Raw genomic sequence first — 23,194 nt, forward strand, 5'->3', positions numbered from 1 at the left:
AATGGCAGAAAATTGATATCCCAGCTCACCTTCTTCCGATCCTGACAGTAAACACTGAGGGGCTCGTTTATGATCCCTGGTCACCCTCATTGCTCCCTACCCCTCCCTTTTCCTGGCCAGCACTGCTGCCTGTGTCTGCCTCACCACCCCATCCTTCTCTTCCTCCTACTTTCATTCCCTCCTCTGCATCTCCTGCATGTCAAGGCCCCACCACCATAACAATCATCTTGACTTGTGGAGGCATTTGAGGAATGTGTTGTGATCGTGCAGGCCTTGAAAACACAGATGTTTCTTTTGTGTTTGTGTCCGATATAAGTTGCCATTGTGCACAACAGATGATACACTAACATTTTGGCTGGATTTGAATGGACATGTGATTTGTCTGTGATTATAGCCTTTTAGCTTGTTGTGAGCATTGAAACCTCCTGTGGTCAGTACCATCTAAACCAGCATACCTGATTACTCTAATGCCTTATCCCACATGTTCATCAATCTGACATCATCCTCTCCATCCAGTACCCTTGCAGTGCCCTGACTGCGCCAGTCTGGCACCAGTGGCTCTGTTGAATCGACTAAATCCGCCTCTAAGTCTATTAATCACTAAAGCCCTGCACAAAATATAATCCAGTTTTACGCTCACTTACCCCATTTATATTGAAATTATCCCTGAATGTTCTCAATCTAATCAAATTCAGAATGGAAGGATTGTTTTTTGAGAGAAAGCAACCCAAAGGAAGTTCCTATCTGCTGTTGGTTGATGACACATATGAGCTGAATGTACAATATAATGGAAAGTTGTACTCGTGCTCAGCAGCAGCAGCTATAGAAGGGATCCTCCTGTCTTTTGTGAGCTGTTTGATTAAAGAAAACCAACTAACAAAACAAAAAACAACACCACAGCTGATAAACAGATGATCGGTGTTCACTTTTTAAAACCTGCGTGCTTTGCATTCTGCTTTCAGCATGGTGATACAAGTGGTTAATGCATTTGTTTCTGCAACAGAAGGTCCTTGGTTCAAAAACCACCCATACCCATTCTCCATGTGCATCAGGAAGGGCAACCGGTGTAAAGGTTTTGCCAAATCAATATGCCATTCTACATCTGTTGAAATGTGGTGACCCCAAGCAAATAGGGAGATGCCAAAAGAAATTACCTTTGCATGTTGTTTTCATTGGTCACAACCTCTCGCAATCCATAGCTGAAGGTAAACCATTAGTGTATTTTCTACTATTTATTTATTTTGTACTAGTTTGGGAGGTCATGTGACTTTTACTCCAATCCAGCTTACATACTGAAAAATCATGTGTTTGTTAGTATTAATAATAATAACAACAATTATATAGGGCTTTTCCAGGGATCAGCAAGCTAAGTAAAATCAACTATAACTATAAAATTACACTATAACAACATATAAAAATCCAAAATTAAAGAGCTGGTTAAAGGGGGGGGGAAAAAAAATCAAACGTACTCATGAATTTGTTGTCGTGCTTCCAATGCTGTAGGTCCGCAATCCACATGTTCATATCCATCAAATAACATCCAGTATGTTGTCCATCGCACGTTTGTTTGTCCATCTTGCTTATTTTTGTAATAGAAAATTCCTTTTGACACATGCCACAAGCTCAGGGCTTCTTGCAAAAATCTACTGCTCAGTTCTCTTCCTGTGTCCATCTGACATTTTTGTGTTGTCCAAATTCCATCAAATAATGTTCAGTATGTTGCCCATTGCACTTTTGTTTGTCCATCTTGCGTATTTTTAGAATTTGAAACCCTTATGTTAAGTAACTTCACATACTGTGATGTGCACATGTGCTTCACTGAGTTCCTGTCTATGGTCATACTTGCCCACAGGGAAACTGCATGTTAAAAGTTAAAAGTTCCACATACAGAAAAAAGGTGGGACTTCATAGAATTCATAGTTTGTTGTTCACATTTTACACTAATGCTCCCCTCCTGTTTCCAGAGGTTAAAGGATGAGATAGCAGAAGTGACGATTGAGATTGAGAACCTAGGTTCCACCGAGGAGAGGTAAGAAAAATGGCCTTGCCCCTTACTAACCTATCAAAATGTGTTTGATATATTTGCCTTCTATTAACTTAGCAAATGAAGCTGTTAATTATTAATGTTTGTTTGCTAAGTAGACCACCCAGTCACATTACTTTTCCAAATTGGCCATGCTTTTAAGACAGTTTAAATGTTTCATAAGGCACACCCCCATGACGGGAAGCCTCATTGAATAATGCAGTGGGTATGTAAGGCCGAAGCAGACAATATGTGGTCCCATGGGAGGGACGGGATTAGAGTGCTTAGGGTTAGTCTATTCATGTGCATAGGGAGTGCTTCAGTGCTAGTATATGCATACTGCCCCCTCATTTGGAAAAGCCATTAAAGGTTATAGCACTTTATGTTGGAAAAATGTTCCATTTAGTGAAGATTGAACATGGCAGTCAGTCTGCACAGCTGCAATCAGCCGGTTTCGCCTCTATGAGTCATCTGTTTAGTGACTTTGGCAGACAAAAGCTGAAGGAATGCTGACTGAGTGAGTCAGTGGGACGGTACGGTGACGTCTCACTGACTTGGGACAGTGACGTAACCACGGTAATAGTGGTGGACTTTAACCCATGAACAATTGTAGTCCTGAGAAATGAGCCAGTTTCTATAAACACTTTGTAATCAGTCATTGAGGAGAAGAAAAGGGCCGTGACATAACACAAGTTAATAGAAAATATATTTTCAGGAAATGGTGACTGATTTTATCGTAACTGAGTCTCACTGAACATCAGTATGATCAATTTGGTGAATAATGTGTAGGTAAGGTAATATTGATTCTCTTTAGATTAATCAAAATTATGAAAAATATTAATTCACAAGTAATTTATTTGGACAATTTAAATGTTTGACAAGTTATTATAGTGTCTTAATAGTCCTCTCACCACAAGTACTTCTGTTGAACAGTATATTGTACCAGTAATAATTGTGATAAACAACATTGTCATTTTAAGACTATTTTATGCCTCCGTTAATGCAAGTACACACTTTCAAATAGCAGTGGGAAAACAATAAATGGCTAACAACTCTCTTATAATGTATGGTGATTAAAAAGTATTCACCCTCAGCAAGAACCAAACTCTTGTTCAATCTGCTATCACAGATGAGTTTATTTTGTCTCTATTGTCATAGATTTTGAGTGACAAATTGGCAAAAATATACCACTGCTCCTGGCTGCCTGAAAAGGCGGCATCACGGGAGCTTTCTGAAAAGTTCAGGGATTTTCAGCTTAAAAGCTTTCAGAGTGGCCACACTTTCCAAAAAAAAAAGTAGTCTAGCCTTTCTGTTAGAATGTGTTATTTTATCTCAATCCCAATTATCAATTGATGTTCCAGGAAAAATATGCAGAGGAACAAACAGGTGGCTATGGGCCGAAAGAAATTCAACATGGACCCCAAGAAGGTAGGTGGAACATAGTTGGATTTTCAGTCCTATATGTGTTTAAAAGCAGCACGTAAGATGGACTCAACTCGTTTTCCAGGGGATCCAGTTTCTGATTGAGAATGAGTTGCTGAAGAACACCAGCGATGATATCGCCCAGTTCCTGTACAAAGGGGAAGGCCTTAACAAGACTGCCATTGGAGATTACCTCGGAGAGAGGTCAGCATGAAGACTGGTTACTTTGTTTTCTTGTCTAAACAGCTCCTTCAGGTTATTTTGTTCTTTATCTGCATTTACTGCACATCCATTAGTGCCCGAGCATACTATTGCCATAGCATATTTTCCATATTGCTCCATTTGCTTTTTGTGGTGCGCACACCCATGCTATGTCAACCAGTTCATTAGTCCCACATTTAAGAGTTCTTCTTAGCTGTGTCCGTTAGTCAGTCTACTAATCTGGTTTTGATTTTCTTAGTCATTCATGATGAGTAAGTTATTTAAGAGGCTCACAACTCGAGAATGCTCGTCTTTGAAGGAAGTTCAGGGTTCGGTTCTAGCATAGACACCATTTATGTGGAATTAAGTGTATTCCCAGGACACAATATAGTCAGAGCGCAGACTGCAGCATCAGACCGGGACGTTCCCTGTGCGTGTCATCTGAATGTAAGCAGAATCTGAGCCATGATGGAAGCCTTAAGATATGATTTGCCACATGTCCACTGGGAAATAATGGGAATGGGATATGGTCCTGTCAACAAGAGCACCTTAGAGCTATCCCAAGATCTCAAGGGACATATCATTTACGCTGAAAGGCATAAAGGATGAAAATGATGTCATGATGGAGATTAGGTGATAAATGGGGGAGTGCAGTGTGAGTATGCTCATAGTGCAGACCTCTTAATCCTCTGTGACCATATCACATCTTCACTTGATCCTGACATGTTTCTGTCAATGTTGCCTTCACAAAGTAGGCAAACTATCATTGGTCCTTGCACTAGGTTCCTTGCCACTTTTATAGCATTTTTCAGTAGTGTGGTGATTGTGTGACTTTAGTTAAGTGATATTTTATAGTAGGTCATATGTGTTCAAAATCAGACTAAATTTCTTGAAACTTGGAGTAAGATTGTGGCATTTGTCAAGAAAGAACTGGTAAGATGTTGTGTATCCAGATATTAATGTTGCTTTCTGAGTTTTCCTCAGTTCACGAATTAATGCACAGGTCACAATAAAATATAGACACAATTGATGTGTTTTCCGGTGCAAGTCACAGATTTGTTTGTTTGTTTTTACTAGTTTGAGCAGTTTTGCAACTTGTACTCCAGTACAATTTGTATACCGAAAAACATCACATGGTTATTATTAAAAAGAATAATAATAATAATAACTGCCGTGTTGCCTGTGTGGATCCACAGGCTCTAGATTGGGTAGTGTTTATAAAGTAGGTAGCTTTTTCAAGGGTAGCAAAAAATTGTGCAAAGTTTCTATAATGAGTTGGAATGGTGAATGAGCCAGAATGTTTTTAGGACCTTAAAACAGAAGAAGTTAGTTAGAAGAAGAAGCAACCCTTTTGTCCCCCTGTTAATTAAATAATTTTTTTAAAAATGTTAATTTACTGTCTTAATGTATTTATGAATTGTTTAAGTTCTTATCATATACACACTATTATTATGTCCGCCAAGGACGTAATAAAATCATCAGCGTTTATTTATTTGTCTGTCTGTCTGTCTCTTAGCAAAACTACTGGATAGATTTTGATGAAATTTTCACCACAAATAGATATTAGGCCACAGAAGACTCCTTTAATTTTTGGAGGTGATTCAGATCTGAATTCTGGATCAAGTCCTCAGTTTGTACATGATTGAAGTTATACACACGCACACACGAAAAGGTTCTTGTCTTTTCCGCATCCTGCTGCAAACAGGTGCTTCTGTTTTTAGAAACAGAGACGTGGCAGAAGAATGCAAAACACATTTCACTCATGGTACCGGCAACATGAGACTTAACTCAACCATGGTAACAGCAACATACCACTGAACTAAACTGACTAAATCAGTTGAACTATAAAACACCTAAAACAATAACACTAACAGCACTGTTAAACTAACATGAAGCACAATGACAACTTGAACTCCCATGGTGCATTGCAGCACAACATCCATTTTTTACTGGTAATCTAACATGGCTAATTTCTCAAAAAATACGATGAAGCAGCTTATCTCACATCTCATCTGGGAACAAGTCCTCCAATTATTCCTGGGTGATCCCGAAGCATTCCCAAGCCATCTGGAAAATGTAATCCCTCCAGCCTGTCCTGGGACTTCTCCATGGCCTCCTCCCTGGTGGCTATGCTTGGAAGACTTCCCTAGGGACATGACAGGGGGGCATACTCACAAAATGCGTGATCAGCCTCAGCTAGTCAAGCTTCTCATCCTGCCCTGGAGTGTCCGCTCAGATACTTGACAAAGGAATCTCATTTCCGCCGCTTCTATCCATGACCTTAATATTTCGGTCATTACCCACAGTTCTGGTGTGTCAAAGTGACCATAGGTGAGGATAGGAGTGTAAATCCAGAATTTCGCCTTCTGGCTCAGCTCTTTCTTTCCCACAACGGTCCTATCCAACGTCTGTAAAATGCCACACAAAGCCCCAATCCATCCATCGATCTCACGCTTCAACCTTACACTGCTTGTAAACAAGACCCTGAGATGCTTAAACTCCTCTACTTGGGACATTAACTCCCCTGACTCAGAAGTGATAATCAACTTTTTTTCTGACAGAAGACCGTTGTGTCTGATTTGGAGGTACCGATTCTCATCCCAGTCGCTTCATACTCAACCTCAAACCTGCCCAGTGAGCAGTTCTATGGGCAGTGGACAGGGGCAAGTGTCCAGATGGACTGACACTCTGTTATGGTACTTGACTCTTGGAACGCAGAACGTCACCTCACTGGCATTGAAGGAGCCTGAGCTTGTGCGGGAGGTGGAAAGATACCAATTAGAAATAGTTGGGCTCACCTCCACGCACAGCAACGGCTTTGGAACCAGGTTCCTGGAGAGGGACTGCACTCTCTTTTCTGTGGGATACTCACAGTACTGTTATTTTGGAATTTTGGCCAATGAACAACAGGGCTGCCTCAATACAACTTAGTTGCAGAGAAGAATCTGACTGTTTGTGCATATGCACCAAACAGCAGTTCAGAGTACCCGGCCTTCTTGGTTCCTGCAGATGACTCCTTAGTTCTATTGGGGAATGGTGGAAAAACTTTTAGGGGAGTTATTGGGAGGAATGCTCCCCCCAATTTTAATCAGAGTTGTGTTTTGTTGTTGGACTTCTGTGCTGGTCATGGATTGTCCATAACAAACACCTTGTTTAAGCATGAGGATGTTCATAAGTATACTTGATACCAGAGCACAGTAAGTCAAAGGTTGATGACTAATTTTGTAATCGTGGAAGAGTCTATCCAGATGGCCTTCAACACATAAGGAACATCTCCAACATCCAGAGGGAGGTCTGGGACATGGAATATGTTAATAGGGTTGAAGCACCTGTAACACTCTGAGTGCTCCTGCATTTGTTTTTTTTTTGTTTTGTTTTTTTTTTTTTTTTTTTTTTACTGCCTCACATTCTGAAATATTTTGAGCTCATTCAGAATACTGAAGGACATTCTCATTTAGAGTAGATGATTCTTCCACCTAACTGCATGCTTAACTTCATTTGTGCACCGTTTTTTGTTTTGGCGTTTTCTGTGTGCAATGAACCACGCTGTCATTTTTCCGCCTGGAAACCTTCATTCTTGTACATTGCTGTGGATGTCTGCTTCCCAGTTTCCCGAGTTTCACACAGTAGTTTGTGAGAACAGGGAATAAACAAGTTTGGCACTGTAACATTCAACTGAAAAATGCTCAGAAGTCTTTGGTGTGGAAGGAAGTAAAGCACCAGAACACATCAAGAGTCTAGACTCTGAAAATGATAATTAGCATTTTAAAATGTGCTTTTTTTCAGTGGTTTGGATGTGCAAATGATCTTTACCTGTTTTCTTCTGCCTTCCATAGAGATGACTTCAACATCCAAGTCCTCCATGCTTTTGTAGCGCTTCATGAGTTCACTGACCTCAACTTGGTCCAGGCTTTAAGGTAAGACCACGTTCTCCAGCAGCGTCCTTCACTCAGCCTTTTCACAGTGAGTGTGCCTCTTAACTACAGAGCTGTGTGTCTCCTCACAGACAGTTTCTGTGGAGTTTTCGTCTTCCAGGAGAAGCGCAGAAAATCGACCGCATGATGGAGGCCTTTGCTCAGCGCTACTGCCAGTGCAATCCCGGTGTTTTCCAGTCAACAGGTACAGCCTCTGTCGCCTGGCTGTCAGAACAATGAAACTTTTAAATTATGCCTGTTTGTTTAATAGATGTAGAATTTAGTTGACATTAAAGTCAAACTCCCATCCTTCAATCTCACTAAGTGCAGGTTTTTGACCAAGCTTGTGCGCCATGGTTTTGTTCCATCATCTACATTGCTGTGTTTATGAAGTGGAACATTTGTTGATATTTTTTTTTTTTTTTTTTTTTTTTTGGGGGGGTGGGGGGGGGGGTGGTAATGGTCTAGTGGTTAATCGTTGGGCTCGAGACCAGAGGATCCTTGGTTCAAATCCCACCCTGACCAGAAAATTACTAAGGGCCCTTGAGCAAGGTCCTTAATCCCCGAGTTGTTCTTGGTGTGTAGTGAACACCTTGTATGGCAGCACCCTGACATTGGGGTGAATGTGAGGCGTTATTGTAAAGCACTTTGCCATACATCTACAAACTTTGTGTTTCTGCACAATGACTGAACATTGTGTCTTCTGATTGAAGTCATTTCTTGGTGTTGTATTGGGGGAGGCTTGAGGAAGTTTCCTTTCAAAAATGGGCATCATCATTTGACCACTACTGATGCCATCTTGCTTTTCATTTCTGCACAATAAGTAAACATCTGATTGAAAGCATTTCTTGGTGGCATAGTTGGGGAGGTTACAGGAAGCACCAGTCTTATGCTATAGAAATCGTTTCCATGCTCATTATCACTTGGACTACAAAACCATACACCTGCCTAACATACAACCCCAATTCCAATGAAGTTGGGACGTTGTGTAAAATGTAAATAAAAACAGAATACCATGATTTGCAAATCCTCTTCAACCTATATTCAATTGAATACACCACAAAGACAAGATATTTAATGTTCAAACTGATAAACTTTATTGCTTTTGTGCAAATATTTGCTCATTTTGAAATGGATGCTTGCAACATGTTTCAAAAAAGCTGGGACAGTGGTATGTTTACAACTGTGTTACATCACCTTTCCTTCTAACAACACTCAATAAGCATTTGGGAACTGAGGACACTAATTGTTGAAGATGGATTCTTTCCCATTCTTGCTTGATGTACGACTTCAGTTGTTCAACAGTCCGGGGTCTCCGTTGTCGTATTTTGCGCTTCATAATGCACCACACATTTTCAATGGGCAACAGGTCTGGACTGCAGGAAGGCCAGTCTAGTACCCACACTCATTTACTACGAAGCCACGCTGTTGTAACACGTGCAGAATGTGGCTTGGCATTGTCTTGTTGAAATAAGCAGGGACGTCCCTGAAAAAGATGTTGCTTGGATGGCAGCATGTGTTGCTCCAAAACCTGGATGTACCTTTCACCATTGATGGTGCCATCACACATGTGTAAGTTGCCCATGCCATGGGCGCTAACACACCCCCATCCCATCACAGATGCTGGCTTTTGAACTTTGCGCTGGTAGCAATCTGGATGGTTGTTTTCCTCTTTTGTCCGGAGGACACGACGTCCATGATTTCCAAAAACAATTTAAAATGTGGACTCATCAGACCACAGCACACTTTTCCACTTTGTGTCTGTCCATTTCAAATAAGCTCGAGCCCAGAAAAGGCGGTGACGTTTCTGGATGTTGTTGATGTATGGCATTCGCTTTGCGTGATAAGAGTTTTAACTTGCACTTGTAGCGATGAACTGTGTTACAGGTAACTGACAATAGTTTTCTGAAGTGTTCCTGAGCCCATGCGGTAAGATCCTTTACATAATGTCAGTTTTTAATGCAGTTCCGCTTAAGGGATCGAAGGTCACAGGAATCCAGTGCTGGTTTTTGGCCTTGCCACTTACATGTAGAAAGTTCTCCAGATTCTCTGAATCTTCTGATTATATTATGGACTGTAGATGATGGAATCCCTAAATTCCTTGCAATTGAATGTTCAGAAACATTGTTCTTAAACTGTTGGACTATTTTTTCACACAGTTGTTCACAAAGTGGTGATCCTCACCTCATCTATGCTTGTGAACGGCTGAGCCTTTTGGGGATGCTCCTTTTATACCCAATCATGACACTCACCTGTTTCCAGTTAGGTGCTCTTTGAGCATTCATCAGCTTTCCCAGTCTTTTGTTGCCCGGTCCCAACTTTTTTGAAATGTGTTGCAGGCATCCATTTCAAAATGAGCAAATATTTGCACAAAAACAAAAATGTCTATCAGTTTGAACATTAAATATCTTGTCTTTGTGTTGTGTTCAATTGAATATAGGTTGAAGAGGATTTGCAAATCATTGTATTCTGTTCTATTTACATTTTACACAACATCCCAACTTCATTGGAATTGGGGTTGTATGAGTGGAGGCGTGTGCCACGCTTTGCATTGCTCTTGTTCTTAAGTTCATCGTTGTGTGCAGCGTGTTTTGTATGGATCTGTGTGTGTCATAGTGAGATCAGATGCTATAATGAGTAGACTGTTCCTTTTTTTCTGCGCACACACACACACACACACACACACACACACATAGAGCCTGCAGAGGTGCGCGGTGCATTAGCAGAATGTCAGGGTAATAATTCCACTCAAACATGGAAGCAGATGGATGTGAATAATACATGACATTTCTCAGCAGCCTAAACGGGCCTGATAATGTGCTGCTGTGTCAGCCTTGTGTTTGCCAATGTCCATTTTTGCGCGCACACGCGCACAGAAGTGCGCAACCACGTAGGCGCACATGCATTCTTCGCTTCCCACATGCAACCTTTTGCTCCCACTCACCTTGCTAATGCAGCTTCGGCAATGTGCTCCTCTCTGACTGTGGTCTCCAAAGTAATGTCCTTTCAGGTAGGCTAATTCCCATTCATATTTATACATCAATGACAACAGTTTTATGGTAAACAGTAACAGAATGCTCAAAGAAAAATGTCCCTTTTGTTGGGGTATAACTTGTGATCACTGCATGTGTTACAGACACCTGTTACATTTTGTCGTTTGCCATCATCATGCTGAACACCAGCCTACACAACCCAAATGTGAAGGACAAGCCGACTGTGGAACGATTCATCTCCATGAACCGCGGAATCAATGATGGGGGAGACTTACCCGAAGACCTGCTGAGGGTGAGAGGCTTCGCTCCTTCTGTACCGCGCCTCCATTTCAGCCTCTAGTATAGTTTCATCACATATTAAATCTGCTTGGTTTTTTCCTCATGGTAGAATCTGTATGACAGCATTAAGAATGAGCCGTTTAAAATCCCAGAGGACGACGGCAACGACCTGACGCACACCTTCTTCAATCCTGACAGAGAGGGCTGGCTGCTTAAACTGGGTGAGTGACGTCAGAAATGTATAGACATCATAAAAATCACAGCGTTGTCATCTGTGTGTGTGTGTGTGTGTGTGTGTGTGTGTGTGTGTGTGTGTGTGGCAGTAGATGAGATAGTGTTGTGCCTTCTATTAAAAGTCAGTCTGTGTACAGTAATGGGCAACGTCTTTCCTGAGGTCAATAACTCATGAGTGCATGTCCAAGTGCGTGTGCATGTGTGTGAATAAGTGGGTTCAGACTCGCACTGACACATCTGAAGACGTGGAGTCTTGAGATCAAACCAGCACATGTGAAAGCTTTTAAATGATTTAAAACAAGGCATATTCTCATGCATACACACACGCACACATACACTAGGGGTTTGAACGGATCTAAAAGGTTTGGAACAAGGACAGAGTTACAAAGCTGATCCTGATGTGCATTAATTAACTAAAAATCCAAGGAGAATTTGAGAATTATTGTAATCAACCAGAGCGATCAAAGTCGTCGCCACTACGCAGTGTTGTATACAACCCCTGGCAATAATTATGGAATCACCGGCCTCGGAGGATGTTCATTCAGTTGTTTAATTTTGTAGAAAAAAAGCAGATCACAGACATGACACAAAACTAAAGTCATTTCAAATGGTAACTTTCTGGCTTTAAGAAACACTATAAGAAATCAGGAAAAAAAATTGTGGCAGTCAGTAACGGTTACTTTTTTAGACCAAGCAGAGGGAAAAAAATATGGACTCACTCAATTCTGAGGAATAAATTATGGAATCACCCTGTAAATTTTCATCCCCAAAACTAACACCTGCATCAAATCAGATCTACTCATTAGTCTGCATCTAAAAAGGAGTGATCACACCTTTGAGAGCTGTTGCACCAAGTGGACTGACAGGAATCATGGCTCCAACACGAGAGATGTCAATTGAAACAAAGGAGAGGATTATCAAACTCTTAAAAGAGGGTAAATCATCACGCAATGTTGCAAAAGATGTTGGTTGTTCACAGTCAGCTGTGTCTAAACTCTGGACCAAATACAAACAACATGGGAAGGTTGTTAAAGGCAAACATACTGGTAGACCAAGGAAGACATCAAAGAGTCAAGACAGAAAACTTAAAGCAATATGTCTCAAAAATCGATAATGCACAACAAAACAAATGAGGAACAAATGGGAGGAAACTGGAGTCAACGTCTGTGACCGAACTGTAAGAAACCGCCTAAAGGAAATGGGATTTACATACAGAAAAGCTAAACGAAAGCCATCATTAACACCTAAACAGAAAAAACAAGGTTACAATGGGCTAAGGAAAAGCAATCGTGGACTGTGGATGACTGGATGAAAGTCATATTCAGTGATGAATCTCAAATCTGCATTGGGCAAGGTGATGATGCTGGAACTTTTGTTTGGTGCCGTTCCAATGAGATTTATAAAGATGACTGCTTGAAGAGAACATGTAAATTTCCACAGTCATTGATGATATGGGGCTGCATGTCAGGTAAAGGCACTGGGGAGATGGCTGTCATTACATCATCAATAAATGCACAAGTTTACGTTGATATTTTGGACACTTTTCTTATCCCATCAATTGAAAGGATGTTTGAGGATGATGAAATCATTTTTCAAGATGATAATGCATCTTGCCATAGAGCAAAAACTGTGAAAACATTCCTTGCAAAAAGACACATAGGCTCAATGTCATGTCCTGCAAATAGTCCGGATCTTAATCCAGTTGAAAATCTTTGGTGGAAGTTGAAGAAAATGGTCCATGACAAGGCTCCAACCTGCAAAGCTGATCTGGCAACAGCAATCAGAGAAAGTTGGAGCCAGATTGATGAAGAGTACTGTTTGTCACTCATTAAGTCCATGCCTCAGAGACTGCAAGCTGTTATAAAAGCCAGAGGTGGTGCAACAAAATACTAGTGGTGTGTTGGAGCGTTCTTTTGTTTTTCATGATTCCATAATTTTTTCCTCAGAATTGAGTGATTCCATATTTTTTCCCTCTGCTTGGTCTAAAAAAGTAACCGTTACTGACTGCCACAATCTTTTTTTCTTGATTTCTTATAGTGTTTCTTAAAGCCAGAAAGTTGCCATTTGAAATGACTTAGTTTTGTGTCATGTCTGTGATCTGCTTTTTTTCTACAAAATTAAACAACTGAATGAACATCCTCCGAGGCCGGTGATTCCATAATTTTTGCCAGGGGTTGTAGTAACGAAGTAAAAATACTTCACTACTGTACTTCTGTACAAGTACACTGTACATGTAGTACTGTACATTTTCTATCCGCCATGCCGTTACTCGTTACACAAAAAAAAAAACCTCACACGAAAAAAGTCGTGTTTTCAGCCAGAGACACCACTGATTACTAGTGATTGCAACAAGTCAGGCCGATTTGTCATGAGGCAAGTTCGGTAGGCTTTTTTGCGGTTGCGCACTTGTTTATCGATCAATCAATCAATTTTTTTATATAGCGCCAAATCACAACAAACAGTTGCCCCAAGGCGCTTTATATTGTAAGGCAAGGCCATACAATAATTATGTAAAACCCCAACGGTCAAAACGACCCCCTGTGAGCAAGCACTTGGCTACAGTGGGAAGGAAAAACTCCCTTTTAACAGGAAGAAACCTCCAGCAGAACCAGGCTCAGGGAGGGGCAGTCTTCTGCTGGGACTGGTTGGGGCTGAGGGAGAGAACCAGGAAAAAGACATGCTGTGGAGGGGAGCAGAGATCGATCACTAATGATTAAATGCAGAGTGGTGCATACAGAGCAAAAAGAGAAAGAAACAGTGCATCATGGGAACCCCCCAGCAGTCTACGTCTATAGCAGCATAACTAAGGGATGGTTCAGGGTCACCTGATCCAGCCCTAACTATAAGCTTTAGCAAAAAGGAAAGTTTTAAGCCTAATCTTAAAAGTAGAGAGGGTGTCTGTCTCCCTGATCTGAATTGGGAGCTGGTTCCACAGGAGAGGAGCCTGAAAGCTGAAGGCTCTGCCTCCCATTCTACTCTTACAAACCCTAGGAACTACAAGTAAGCCTGCAGTCTGAGAGCGAAGCGCTCTATTGGGGTGATATGGTACTACGAGGTCCCTAAGATAAGATGGGACCTGATTATTCAAAACCTTATAAGTAAGAAGAAGAATTTTAAATTCTATTCTAGAATTAACAGGAAGCCAATGAAGAGAGGCCAATATGGGTGAGATATGCTCTCTCCTTCTAGTCCCCGTCAGTTCTCTAGCTGCAGCATTTTGAATTAACTGAAGGCTTTTTAGGGAACTTTTAGGACAACCTGATAATAATGAATTACAATAGTCCAGCCTAGAGGAAATAAATGCATGAATTAGTTTTTCAGCATCACTCTGAGACAAGACCTTTCTGATTTTAGAGATATTGCGTAAATGCAAAAAAGCAGTCCTACATATTTGTTTAATATGCGCTTTGAATGACATATCCTGATCAAAAATGACTCCAAGATTTCTCACAGTATTACTAGAGGTCAGGGTAATGCCATCCAGAGTAAGGATCTGGTTAGACACCATGTTTCTAAGATTTGTGGGGCCAAGTACAATAACTTCAGTTTTATCTGAGTTTAAAAGCAGGAAATTAGAGGTCATCCATGTCTTTATGTCTGTAAGACAATCCTGCAGTTTAGCTAATTGGTGTGTGTCCTCTGGCTTCATGGATAGATAAAGCTGGGTATAATCTGCGTAACAATGAAAATTTAAGCAATACCGTCTAATAATACTGCCTAAGGGAAGCATGTATAAAGTGAATAAAATTGGTCCTAGCACAGAACCTTGTGGAACTCCATAATTAACTTTAGTCTGTGAAGAAGATTCCCCATTTACATGAACAAATTGTAATCTATTAGACAAATATGATTCAAACCACCGCAGCGCAGTGCCTTTATTTCCTATGGCATGCTCTAATCTCTGTAATAAAATTTTATGGTCAACAGTATCAAAAGCAGCACTGAGGTCTAACAGAACAAGCACAGAGATGAGTCCACTGTCCGAGGCCATAAGAAGATCATTTGTAACCTTCACTAATGCTGTTTCTGTACTATGATGAATTCTAAAACCTGACTGAAACTCTTCAAATAGACCATTCCTCTGCAGATGATCAGTTAGCTGTTTTACAACTACCCTTTCAAGAATTTTTGAGAGAAAAGGAAGGTTGGAGATTGGCCTATAATTAGCTAAGATAGCTGGGTCAAGTGATGGCTTTTTACGTAATGGTTTAATTACTGCCACCTTAAAAGCCTGTGGTACATAGCCAACTAACAAAGATAGATTGATCATATTTAAGATCGAAGCATTAAATAATGGTAGGGCTTCCTTGAGCAGCCTGGTAGGAATGGGGTCTAATAAACATGTTGATGGTTTGGATGAAGTAACTAATGAAAATAACTCAGACAGAACAATCGGAGAGAAAGAGTCTAACCAAATACCGGCATCACTGAAAGCAGCCAAAGATAACGATACGTCTTTGGGATGGTTATGAGTAATTTTTTCTCTAATAGTTAAAATTTTGTTAGCAAAGAAAGTCATGAAGTCGTTACTAGTTAAAGTTAATGGAATACTCAGCTCAATAGAGCTCTGACTCTTTGTCAGCCTGGCTACAGTGCTGAAAAGAAACCTGGGGTTGTTCTTATTTTCTTCAATTAGTGATGAGTAGAAAGATGTCCTAGCTTTACGGAGGGCTTTTTTATAGAGCAACAGACTCTTTTTCCAGGCTAAGTGAAGATCTTCTAAATTAGTGAGACGCCATTTCCTCTCCAATTTACGGGTTATCTGCTTTAAGCTACGAGTTTGTGAGTTATACCACGGAGTCAGGCACTTCTGATTTAAAGCTCTCTTTTTTAGAGGAGCTACAGCATCCAAAGTTGTCTTCAGTGAGGATGTAAAACTATTGATGAGATACTCTATCTCACTTACAGAGTTTAGGTAGCTACTCTGCACTGTGTTGGTATATGGCATTAGAGAACATAAAGAAGGAGTCATATCCTTAAACCTAATTACAGCGCTTTCTGAAAGACTTCTAGTGTAATGAAACTTATTCCCCACTGCTGGGTAGTCCATCAGAGTAAATGTAAATGTTATTAAGAAATGATCAGACAGAAGGGAGTTTTCAGGGAATACTGTTAAGTCTTCTATTTCCATACCATAAGTCAGAACAAGATCTAAGATATGATTAAAGTGGTGGGTGGACTAATTTACTTTTTGAGCAAAGCCAAAAGAGTCTAATAATAGATTAAATGCAGTGTTGAGGCTGTCATTCTCAGCATCTGTGTGGATGTTAAAATCGCCCACTATAATTATCTTATCTGAGCTAAGCACTAAGTCAGACAAAAGGTCTGAAAATTCACAGAGAAACTCACAGTAACGACCAGGTGGACAATAGATAATAACAAATAAAACTGGTTTTTGGGACTTCCAGTTTGGATGGACAAGACTAAGAGTCAAGCTTTCAAATGAATTAAAGCTCTGTCTGGGTTTTTGATTAATTAAGAAGCTGGAATGGAAGATTGCTGCTAATTCTCCGCCTCGGCCCGTGCTATGAGCATTCTGACAGTTAGTGTGACTCGGGGGTGTTGACTCATTTAAACTAACATATTCATCCTGCTGTAACCAGGTTTCTGTAAGGCAGAATAAATCAATATGTTGATCAATTATTATATCATTTACCAACAGGGACTTAGAAGAGAGAGACCTAATGTTTAATAGACCACATTTAACTGTTTTAGTCTGTGGTGCAGTTGAAGGTGCTATATTATTTTTTCTTTTTGAATTTTTATGCTTAAATAGATTTTTGCTGGTTATTGGTAGTCTGGGACTAGGCACCGTCTCTACAGGGATGGGGTAATGAGGGGATGGCAGGGGGAGAGAAGCTGCAGAGAGGTGTGTAAGACTACAACTCTGCTTCCTGGTCCCAACCCTGGATAGTCACGGTTTGGAGGATTTAAGAAAATTGGCCAGATTTCTAGAAATGAGAGCTGCTCCATCCAAAGTGGGATGGATGCCGTCTCTCCTAACAAGACCAGGTTTTCCCCAGAAGCTTTGCCAATTATCTATGAAGCCCACCTCATTTTTTGGACACCACTCAGACAGCCAGCAATTCAAGGAGAACATGCGGCTAAACATGTCACTCCCGGTCCGATTGGGGAGGGGCCCAGAGAAAACTACAGAGTCCGACATTGTTTTTGCAAAGTTACACACCGATTCAATGTTAATTTTAGTGACCTCCGATTGGCGTAACCGGGTGTCATTACTGCCGACGTGAATTACAATCTTACCAAATTTACGCTTAGCATTAGCCAGCAGTTTCAAATTTCCTTCAATGTCGCCTGCTCTGGCCCCCGAAAGACAATTGACTATGGTTGCTGGTGTCGCTAACTTCACATTTCGCAAAACAGAGTCGCCAATAACCAGAGTTTGATCCTCGGTGGGTGTGTCGTCGAGTGGGGAAAAACGGTTAGAAATGTGAACGGGTTGGCGGTGTACACGGGGCTTCTGTTTAGGACTACGCTTCCTCCTCACAGTCACCCAGTCGGCCTGCTTTCCCGGCTGCTCGGGATCTGCCAGAGGGAAACTAACGGCGGCTAAGCTACCTTGGTCCGCACCGACTACAGGGGCCTGGCTAGCTGTAGAATTTTCCACGGTGCGGAGCCGAGTCTCCAATTCGCCCAGCCTGGCCTCGAAAGCTACGAATAAGCTACACTTATTACAAGTACCGTTACTGCTAAAGGAGGCCGAGGAATAACTAAACATTTCACACCCAGAGCAGAAAAGTGCAGGAGAGACAGGAGAAGCCGCCATGCTAAATCGGCTAAGAGCTAGTAGCTACGCTAAGCTAGCGGATTCCTAAAAACACGCAAAGTGAATAATGTGTAAATAATTTAGAGGTGATTCAGCAGAAGGAGTGCTTTAGTTAAGGCACGTAAAGATTACACTGGGAAACAAATTGTAATCTAGATAACTAGATCAATCTAACTGCGCAGATTAAACAGTTAACAGATACAGAAAAACACCGCTGTGCTCCGGAACAGGAAGTGATACAATACAATACATTTCTGCTGCGCAGCTTTGCTTTGAACCTTCAACCAATCGAAGCAGTGATTCGCAGGTCGAAGCAGTGCTTCGATCTGTGATTCGTGGATTGATTGCTATATTTCACTTTATCCTAATTTTTCCCCGCTAAAACCCCGAAGAGCATATGTCTGTGAGTAATATTTAATATTTTTATGTTACACCGACCTGTTACGGTCTTCTGAAACAGTTTATAGATGTATGTTTTAACTTAAAAACGGGACCGATGCTAACGCGTTAGCATGTCTATGGTGTTTTCAATGTTAAAGTTAGCATTAAGCTGTTCGCATCAGCACGTTTGTGTTGATTTGTTGTCTGTATAATTAATGGCTCAGCGTTCATTGTCATAAAAGAGTCAAATTGTATTTTTAAAATTAATTTTTATTCATATATTATAGCAACAAAAATAATAGTCTACATAATAGACAATAATAGTCAATAATAATAGACTAATAATGTTACAATACAGTTTTAGAGAAAGAGACAAAAAGAACCTAATGAAACAAAACAGCAGAAAAAGATAAAACCATGTAATAATGAAAATAAATAAATACATATAGAAATAAATAACTGTTTCCTGTGAACACCTAGTGAGTAGCCTACTCTCGTTTTCGGTACTTTATACAACACTGCCACTACGTCACAAATGCCCCATTTAAAAAATGTAATGCTTTGGATTTTAAGTTTGGCCAGTCTTAGCCCACTTTTGGTAAAAAACAGTTTTAGGAAACATCATAGCTCATACGTTTATTTATGTACCTACTTACTTTCTGGCTCCATTCCAAATCAGATCTCCCAAAAATTGTCAATCCCAAGACGTACTCGAACTTTTTATTTTTTATTTTTAAATTATGTGTAAAATACTTTACTCATTTGTAATAATTTAGAAAAAAAAGTGGTTTCTGTTCAAGACTAATCTTAATCAACATTCAACACTAATCTAATCAACATATGTTGATTAGTTAAAGGACATGTCGCACCAAAATCATAACAACTTAGATTTAGGCTGTTCTTGACCATCCAGTGATACACAGGGATTACTTTGTGCACTTCCGTGATCACTTTCAAAATATGCGGCATTCGCAACAAACAGCTATGGAGTCTCCTGAAAACAAACTACTTGTGAGTACTAGTTTTTTCGAGTGTTTCTGACATTGTTTACGTAGCTTTGAGGAAAATGTCCCAGCACATGCTTGAATGAAATGTAGCTGCTAACATTAAAAATTGAGCCGCAGATTAATTGCAAAGTTTACATGATGTCGTGTTATGATGACTTGTTTTTAAGTGATAACTGTTCATTTTGACGCAGTGATGGTAAAAGCAGAAGTCACTCTCCTCTGTGAGAAGACATAGTGTGCATGCACGTCCATCGTGTACGTAGCCTGTTAAAAATAGTCTCTGGTAGTGGCCCAGCTTTGCGGACGCTTACAAGTGTTGTTATCAGTATAACTGTGAAAAATCTAAGAAATACATCTGTGTGATTAGGCAGCCTGAAAAACAGTGGAGAGTTCCTTGTGCACATCACCTCCCCATAGCAAACTATAATGGTCTAGTGGTTAAGCTTTGGGCTTGAGACCAGAGGATCCTTTGTTCAAATCCCAGCCTGACTGGAAAATCACTAAGGGCTCTTGGGCAAGGTCGTTAATCTCGTAGTTGCTCCCAATGTGTATTGAGTACCTTGTATGGCAGCACCCTGACATTGGAGCGAATGTGAGGCATTATTGTAAAGTGCTTTGAGTGTCTGATGCAGATTGAAAAGCGCTATATAAATGCAGTCCATTTGCTGTTTATTTACTCTACACACATTGAGATCTAAAATCCGACAGACTCTCTCAAAGTTGAACAAAAATAACAAAGCCTACCAGCTCCACTGAGAACAAAAAACAAAGGGGAAAAAACTGAATAGGGCAGTCACCCACTTGTAGAATGATTTCCAAGATTAAATATGTAAAGTCCACTTAATCAAAGAAGTTGTCATGCACGGATTACGCGCGATTGCCAGCTGGAGAATAATGTCCAGGTCCACTCCATGAAATAAGTCGTCACGCACGAATGGCACGTGATTGGCAACCGGAGAACACTGTCCCTGGTCAGCTCCTTGCACAGTTCCTCACGATTCTGGCATGTTAGTTAGAAAGTCCATTATCTCTTGAAAATAACGTATTCCAATGTAAGAAATACATCTGCATGTTCAGGCAGCCTGTAAAAACAGCGCTGTGGAGGAATGTGCTCGCTCACTGTGGCAGTAAAATAGTGTCCTGCAACACAGACAGCAGAGTTAGCACACGTTAGAATCCAAAATTCGACACACACTCTCAAAAATTAAGAATTTCGGGGTGAAAATGGGCTTTCATTTGCCCAAAAGCTTCGTTATTGGACATAGCAGTGTTTGTTTCACTCAGTGTGTCGGCCATTGGGATGTTTCTGCTTTTCCTAAAATGTGCATCACACTCTGAGAAATGGTGAGAAAGGCTGAGTGAGAGAGTTTCCGGAAATGCACCTGTTGATGCGCTGTGTGAGAGGAATAATTAGAAATAAAATACATCAGCGACCACTAATTATTACTGCATGTGAGTGGATAGACTTACAGTTAAGAATACTTTGATGTTGTGTTGCTAACTGAGATGATAAATAATGTGTGACATTTCATTTAAACTTTTTTTTCTACATTGTAAAAAAAAATGTTCTGGCTCCACCCTTTTAGCCAGGCCTATTCCAAAATTTAATGGACTACGGAATGTGTTCCGCTATAGCGCTAATATTCTCATATTTTTTACAAAAAAAAAAAAAAGTTAACATGCAATTCAGAAAAAAACAGAACCACTAAGTTTATTTATTTGTTAGAAATCTGTCACACAACCAGAGCTGACAGCAGGTCACTTTGATCTGCTCAGGTCCATTTGTATTTTTATGCAAATTAACAGAGACCTGAAGCAGTAGAACCGGGCCTGGGTCTGTCCAGACCGGTTTACATTTCTTGTTAACTTAGTAAACCTATGATGACCTCGAAGACTCAAACAGACTATCTTAGCTCCATGGCGTATGGAAATCAAGAATTTTCTGCATGTACACAAGAAAATTTTTGATTCTGAGAATTGTATTTTCTGTGAAAAATTGTGATTCTCTACCGTCATTATTAGATATTTAAATGACAAACTGCTAAATATGTTCTTATAAAACTGTAAAGTTTAAAAAATTGTAATTTTTTTTTGCTTTTGCAGATTGATGACTCCAAGGAAAATGTTTTCTGCTGAAATTTTTGTTGTTTTCACACAAGCGCATTCAGATACACTTATTGTGCGGCTATGTCATTGCAAATGTTACACAAGTTTTAAGGTCACAACAGCCAACATGCAGAGCAACACAACCCTTAACTCTCCATTCAGTTTCCTCTCTGTTGTACAGATTCACAGTGAAATCTATCCAAAGCATAAATTTACTAATTGGTGTGAATCTTTACAGCCAACACCACTGGAGTGTAGAATAAATTTTTCTGCTATAACTCCAAATGAACAGATTTGAGTAATCAAGCTGGAAGGTAAATAATGGGATAATACAAGACTGGGTCATTATGGAGGCCTTAATGCATTGCTTCACAGTAGCGCTCCCCCTGGTGGAGTGATAGTGAAGCATCACTTCTGTACAGATCAGAAGAGCCCAGAGATGAAGCCTTGCATCAAAGCCTCTCCAGAACCAGATTAACATGACTGTGGTGCAATAATTCCTTATCATTTATTTTTTTTTTTTTTCGTTTTCTTCTTTGTTTGTTTGTTTGTTCCCATGATTTTGGCTGTTGTCTTTCTTCAGGAGGTATGTACACCTGCTCTTCCCAAATGCTAGTCCGTCTCTCAGCTCTCAGGTGCTTTTTGGTGGTCTGCCGTGCCTTTTGTTCTCTTCCTCATTTCATTTTAAGTTTTTGCAGGCGTTTGCCTGCAGATTTGAGTTCTTGTTTTTGTCCCTCCATGACCCAGTCTGGTTTCAAACTTCAGATGTTTGTTCGTCTGTTTGGGTTTCTCATCGAGCTGGTGGTTGTCCGTGTCCTGCTCTTTTATCTCTGTGGGTGGTTGAAGGGCGCTGACCCGGTGGATTTGGTGCAGGGAGCCGCTGCCCACATTTTGCTTTCTGACCACTCTACTCCACACTTTGATGCTCTCTCTCTGATCTCTCTTGTTTGGAAGCTGCATTATTTCTTTATTTCCACAAAGTGAGCATAACAAAGAACTGCACTTGACTCCCCAGACTGATCAGCATCCCATTTCCCTTAATTGGCTTATAAAACCTAAATGTTGGCTCTTTGGATTTGCTCTCTGATTACATGGAAATGGAATACTGCACCTTTTCAGAAATGTGGCTTTGCTCTCCTCGTCTCATGCTGGAAATTGATCTGAAAGGAACCACATCAGTTTTGGCCCTGTGCGGTGCTAGACCGGACTGGATTAAATTCGTGTAGAGCCTCTGATGGTCTGTAGGGGAAGGTGTGGGGGCAGTGGAGTGTGCCAAAGTGCCTCATGCAAGCCCGTTGTTGCATACTCTTATACACTTATTTAAACTGGAATTTTATTTAAGTAATAATAATACGAGGTCTGTTAGAAAAGTATCGGACCTTTTTATTTTTTTTCAAAAACCATATGGATTTGAATCACGTGTGATTGCATCAGCCAAGCTTGAACCTTCGTGCGCATGCGTGAGTTTTTTCACGCCTGTCGGTTGCGTCATTCGCCTGTGAGCAGGCTTTGTGTGAGCAGTGGTCCACCCCTCTCGTCGGATTTTTATTGCGAATAAATGTCTGAACGATTTGGAGCTTTGCTGCATCAATTTTTTTCCAGAAACTGTGAGAGACCTCCAGGTGGACACCGTTCGGAAAATTAATATGGCTTTCAGGGACGATTTTATGGGGATTATACAGATTAAGGGGTGTTACTGCCGCTTTAAGGACGGCCCACAACTGCTGAGAGCGCGGCGCGCTCCCAGCGCTGATCGACATGCTCAGACCCCGCTGAAACAACCAGATCATTTTTTTTTTTTTTTGGCACATTAAGACAGATGTGCGGAGGAGTTCCGCGCGTCACGG

At 40.6% G+C, this 23,194-nt stretch overlaps 1 protein-coding gene across 5 annotated transcripts in view; it reads left to right on the forward strand.

Annotated features, from left to right (window-relative positions):
* Positions 1-23,194, forward strand: part of cyth1a (cytohesin 1a) — a 195,110-nt gene that overhangs the window by 157,484 nt on the left and 14,432 nt on the right. For 4 of the 5 annotated variants that reach the window (XM_034190843.1, XM_034190840.1, XM_034190842.1 and 1 more), the window contains exons 3-9: positions 1,965-2,029; positions 3,385-3,451; positions 3,531-3,649; positions 7,483-7,563; positions 7,653-7,765; positions 10,697-10,845; positions 10,942-11,054. In XM_034190843.1, coding sequence (XP_034046734.1) covers positions 1,965-2,029; positions 3,385-3,451; positions 3,531-3,649; positions 7,483-7,563; positions 7,653-7,765; positions 10,697-10,845; positions 10,942-11,054 — 707 coding nt within the window. The remainder of the gene's footprint in view (positions 1-1,964; positions 2,030-3,384; positions 3,452-3,530; positions 3,650-7,482; positions 7,564-7,652; positions 7,766-10,696; positions 10,846-10,941; positions 11,055-23,194) is intronic. The other variant, XM_034190841.1, reaches the window with a different exon arrangement.

The sequence above is a fragment of the Thalassophryne amazonica genome, chromosome 16, assembly GCF_902500255.1.
Source record: "Thalassophryne amazonica chromosome 16, fThaAma1.1, whole genome shotgun sequence".
Classification (NCBI taxonomy): domain Eukaryota; kingdom Metazoa; phylum Chordata; class Actinopteri; order Batrachoidiformes; family Batrachoididae; genus Thalassophryne; species Thalassophryne amazonica.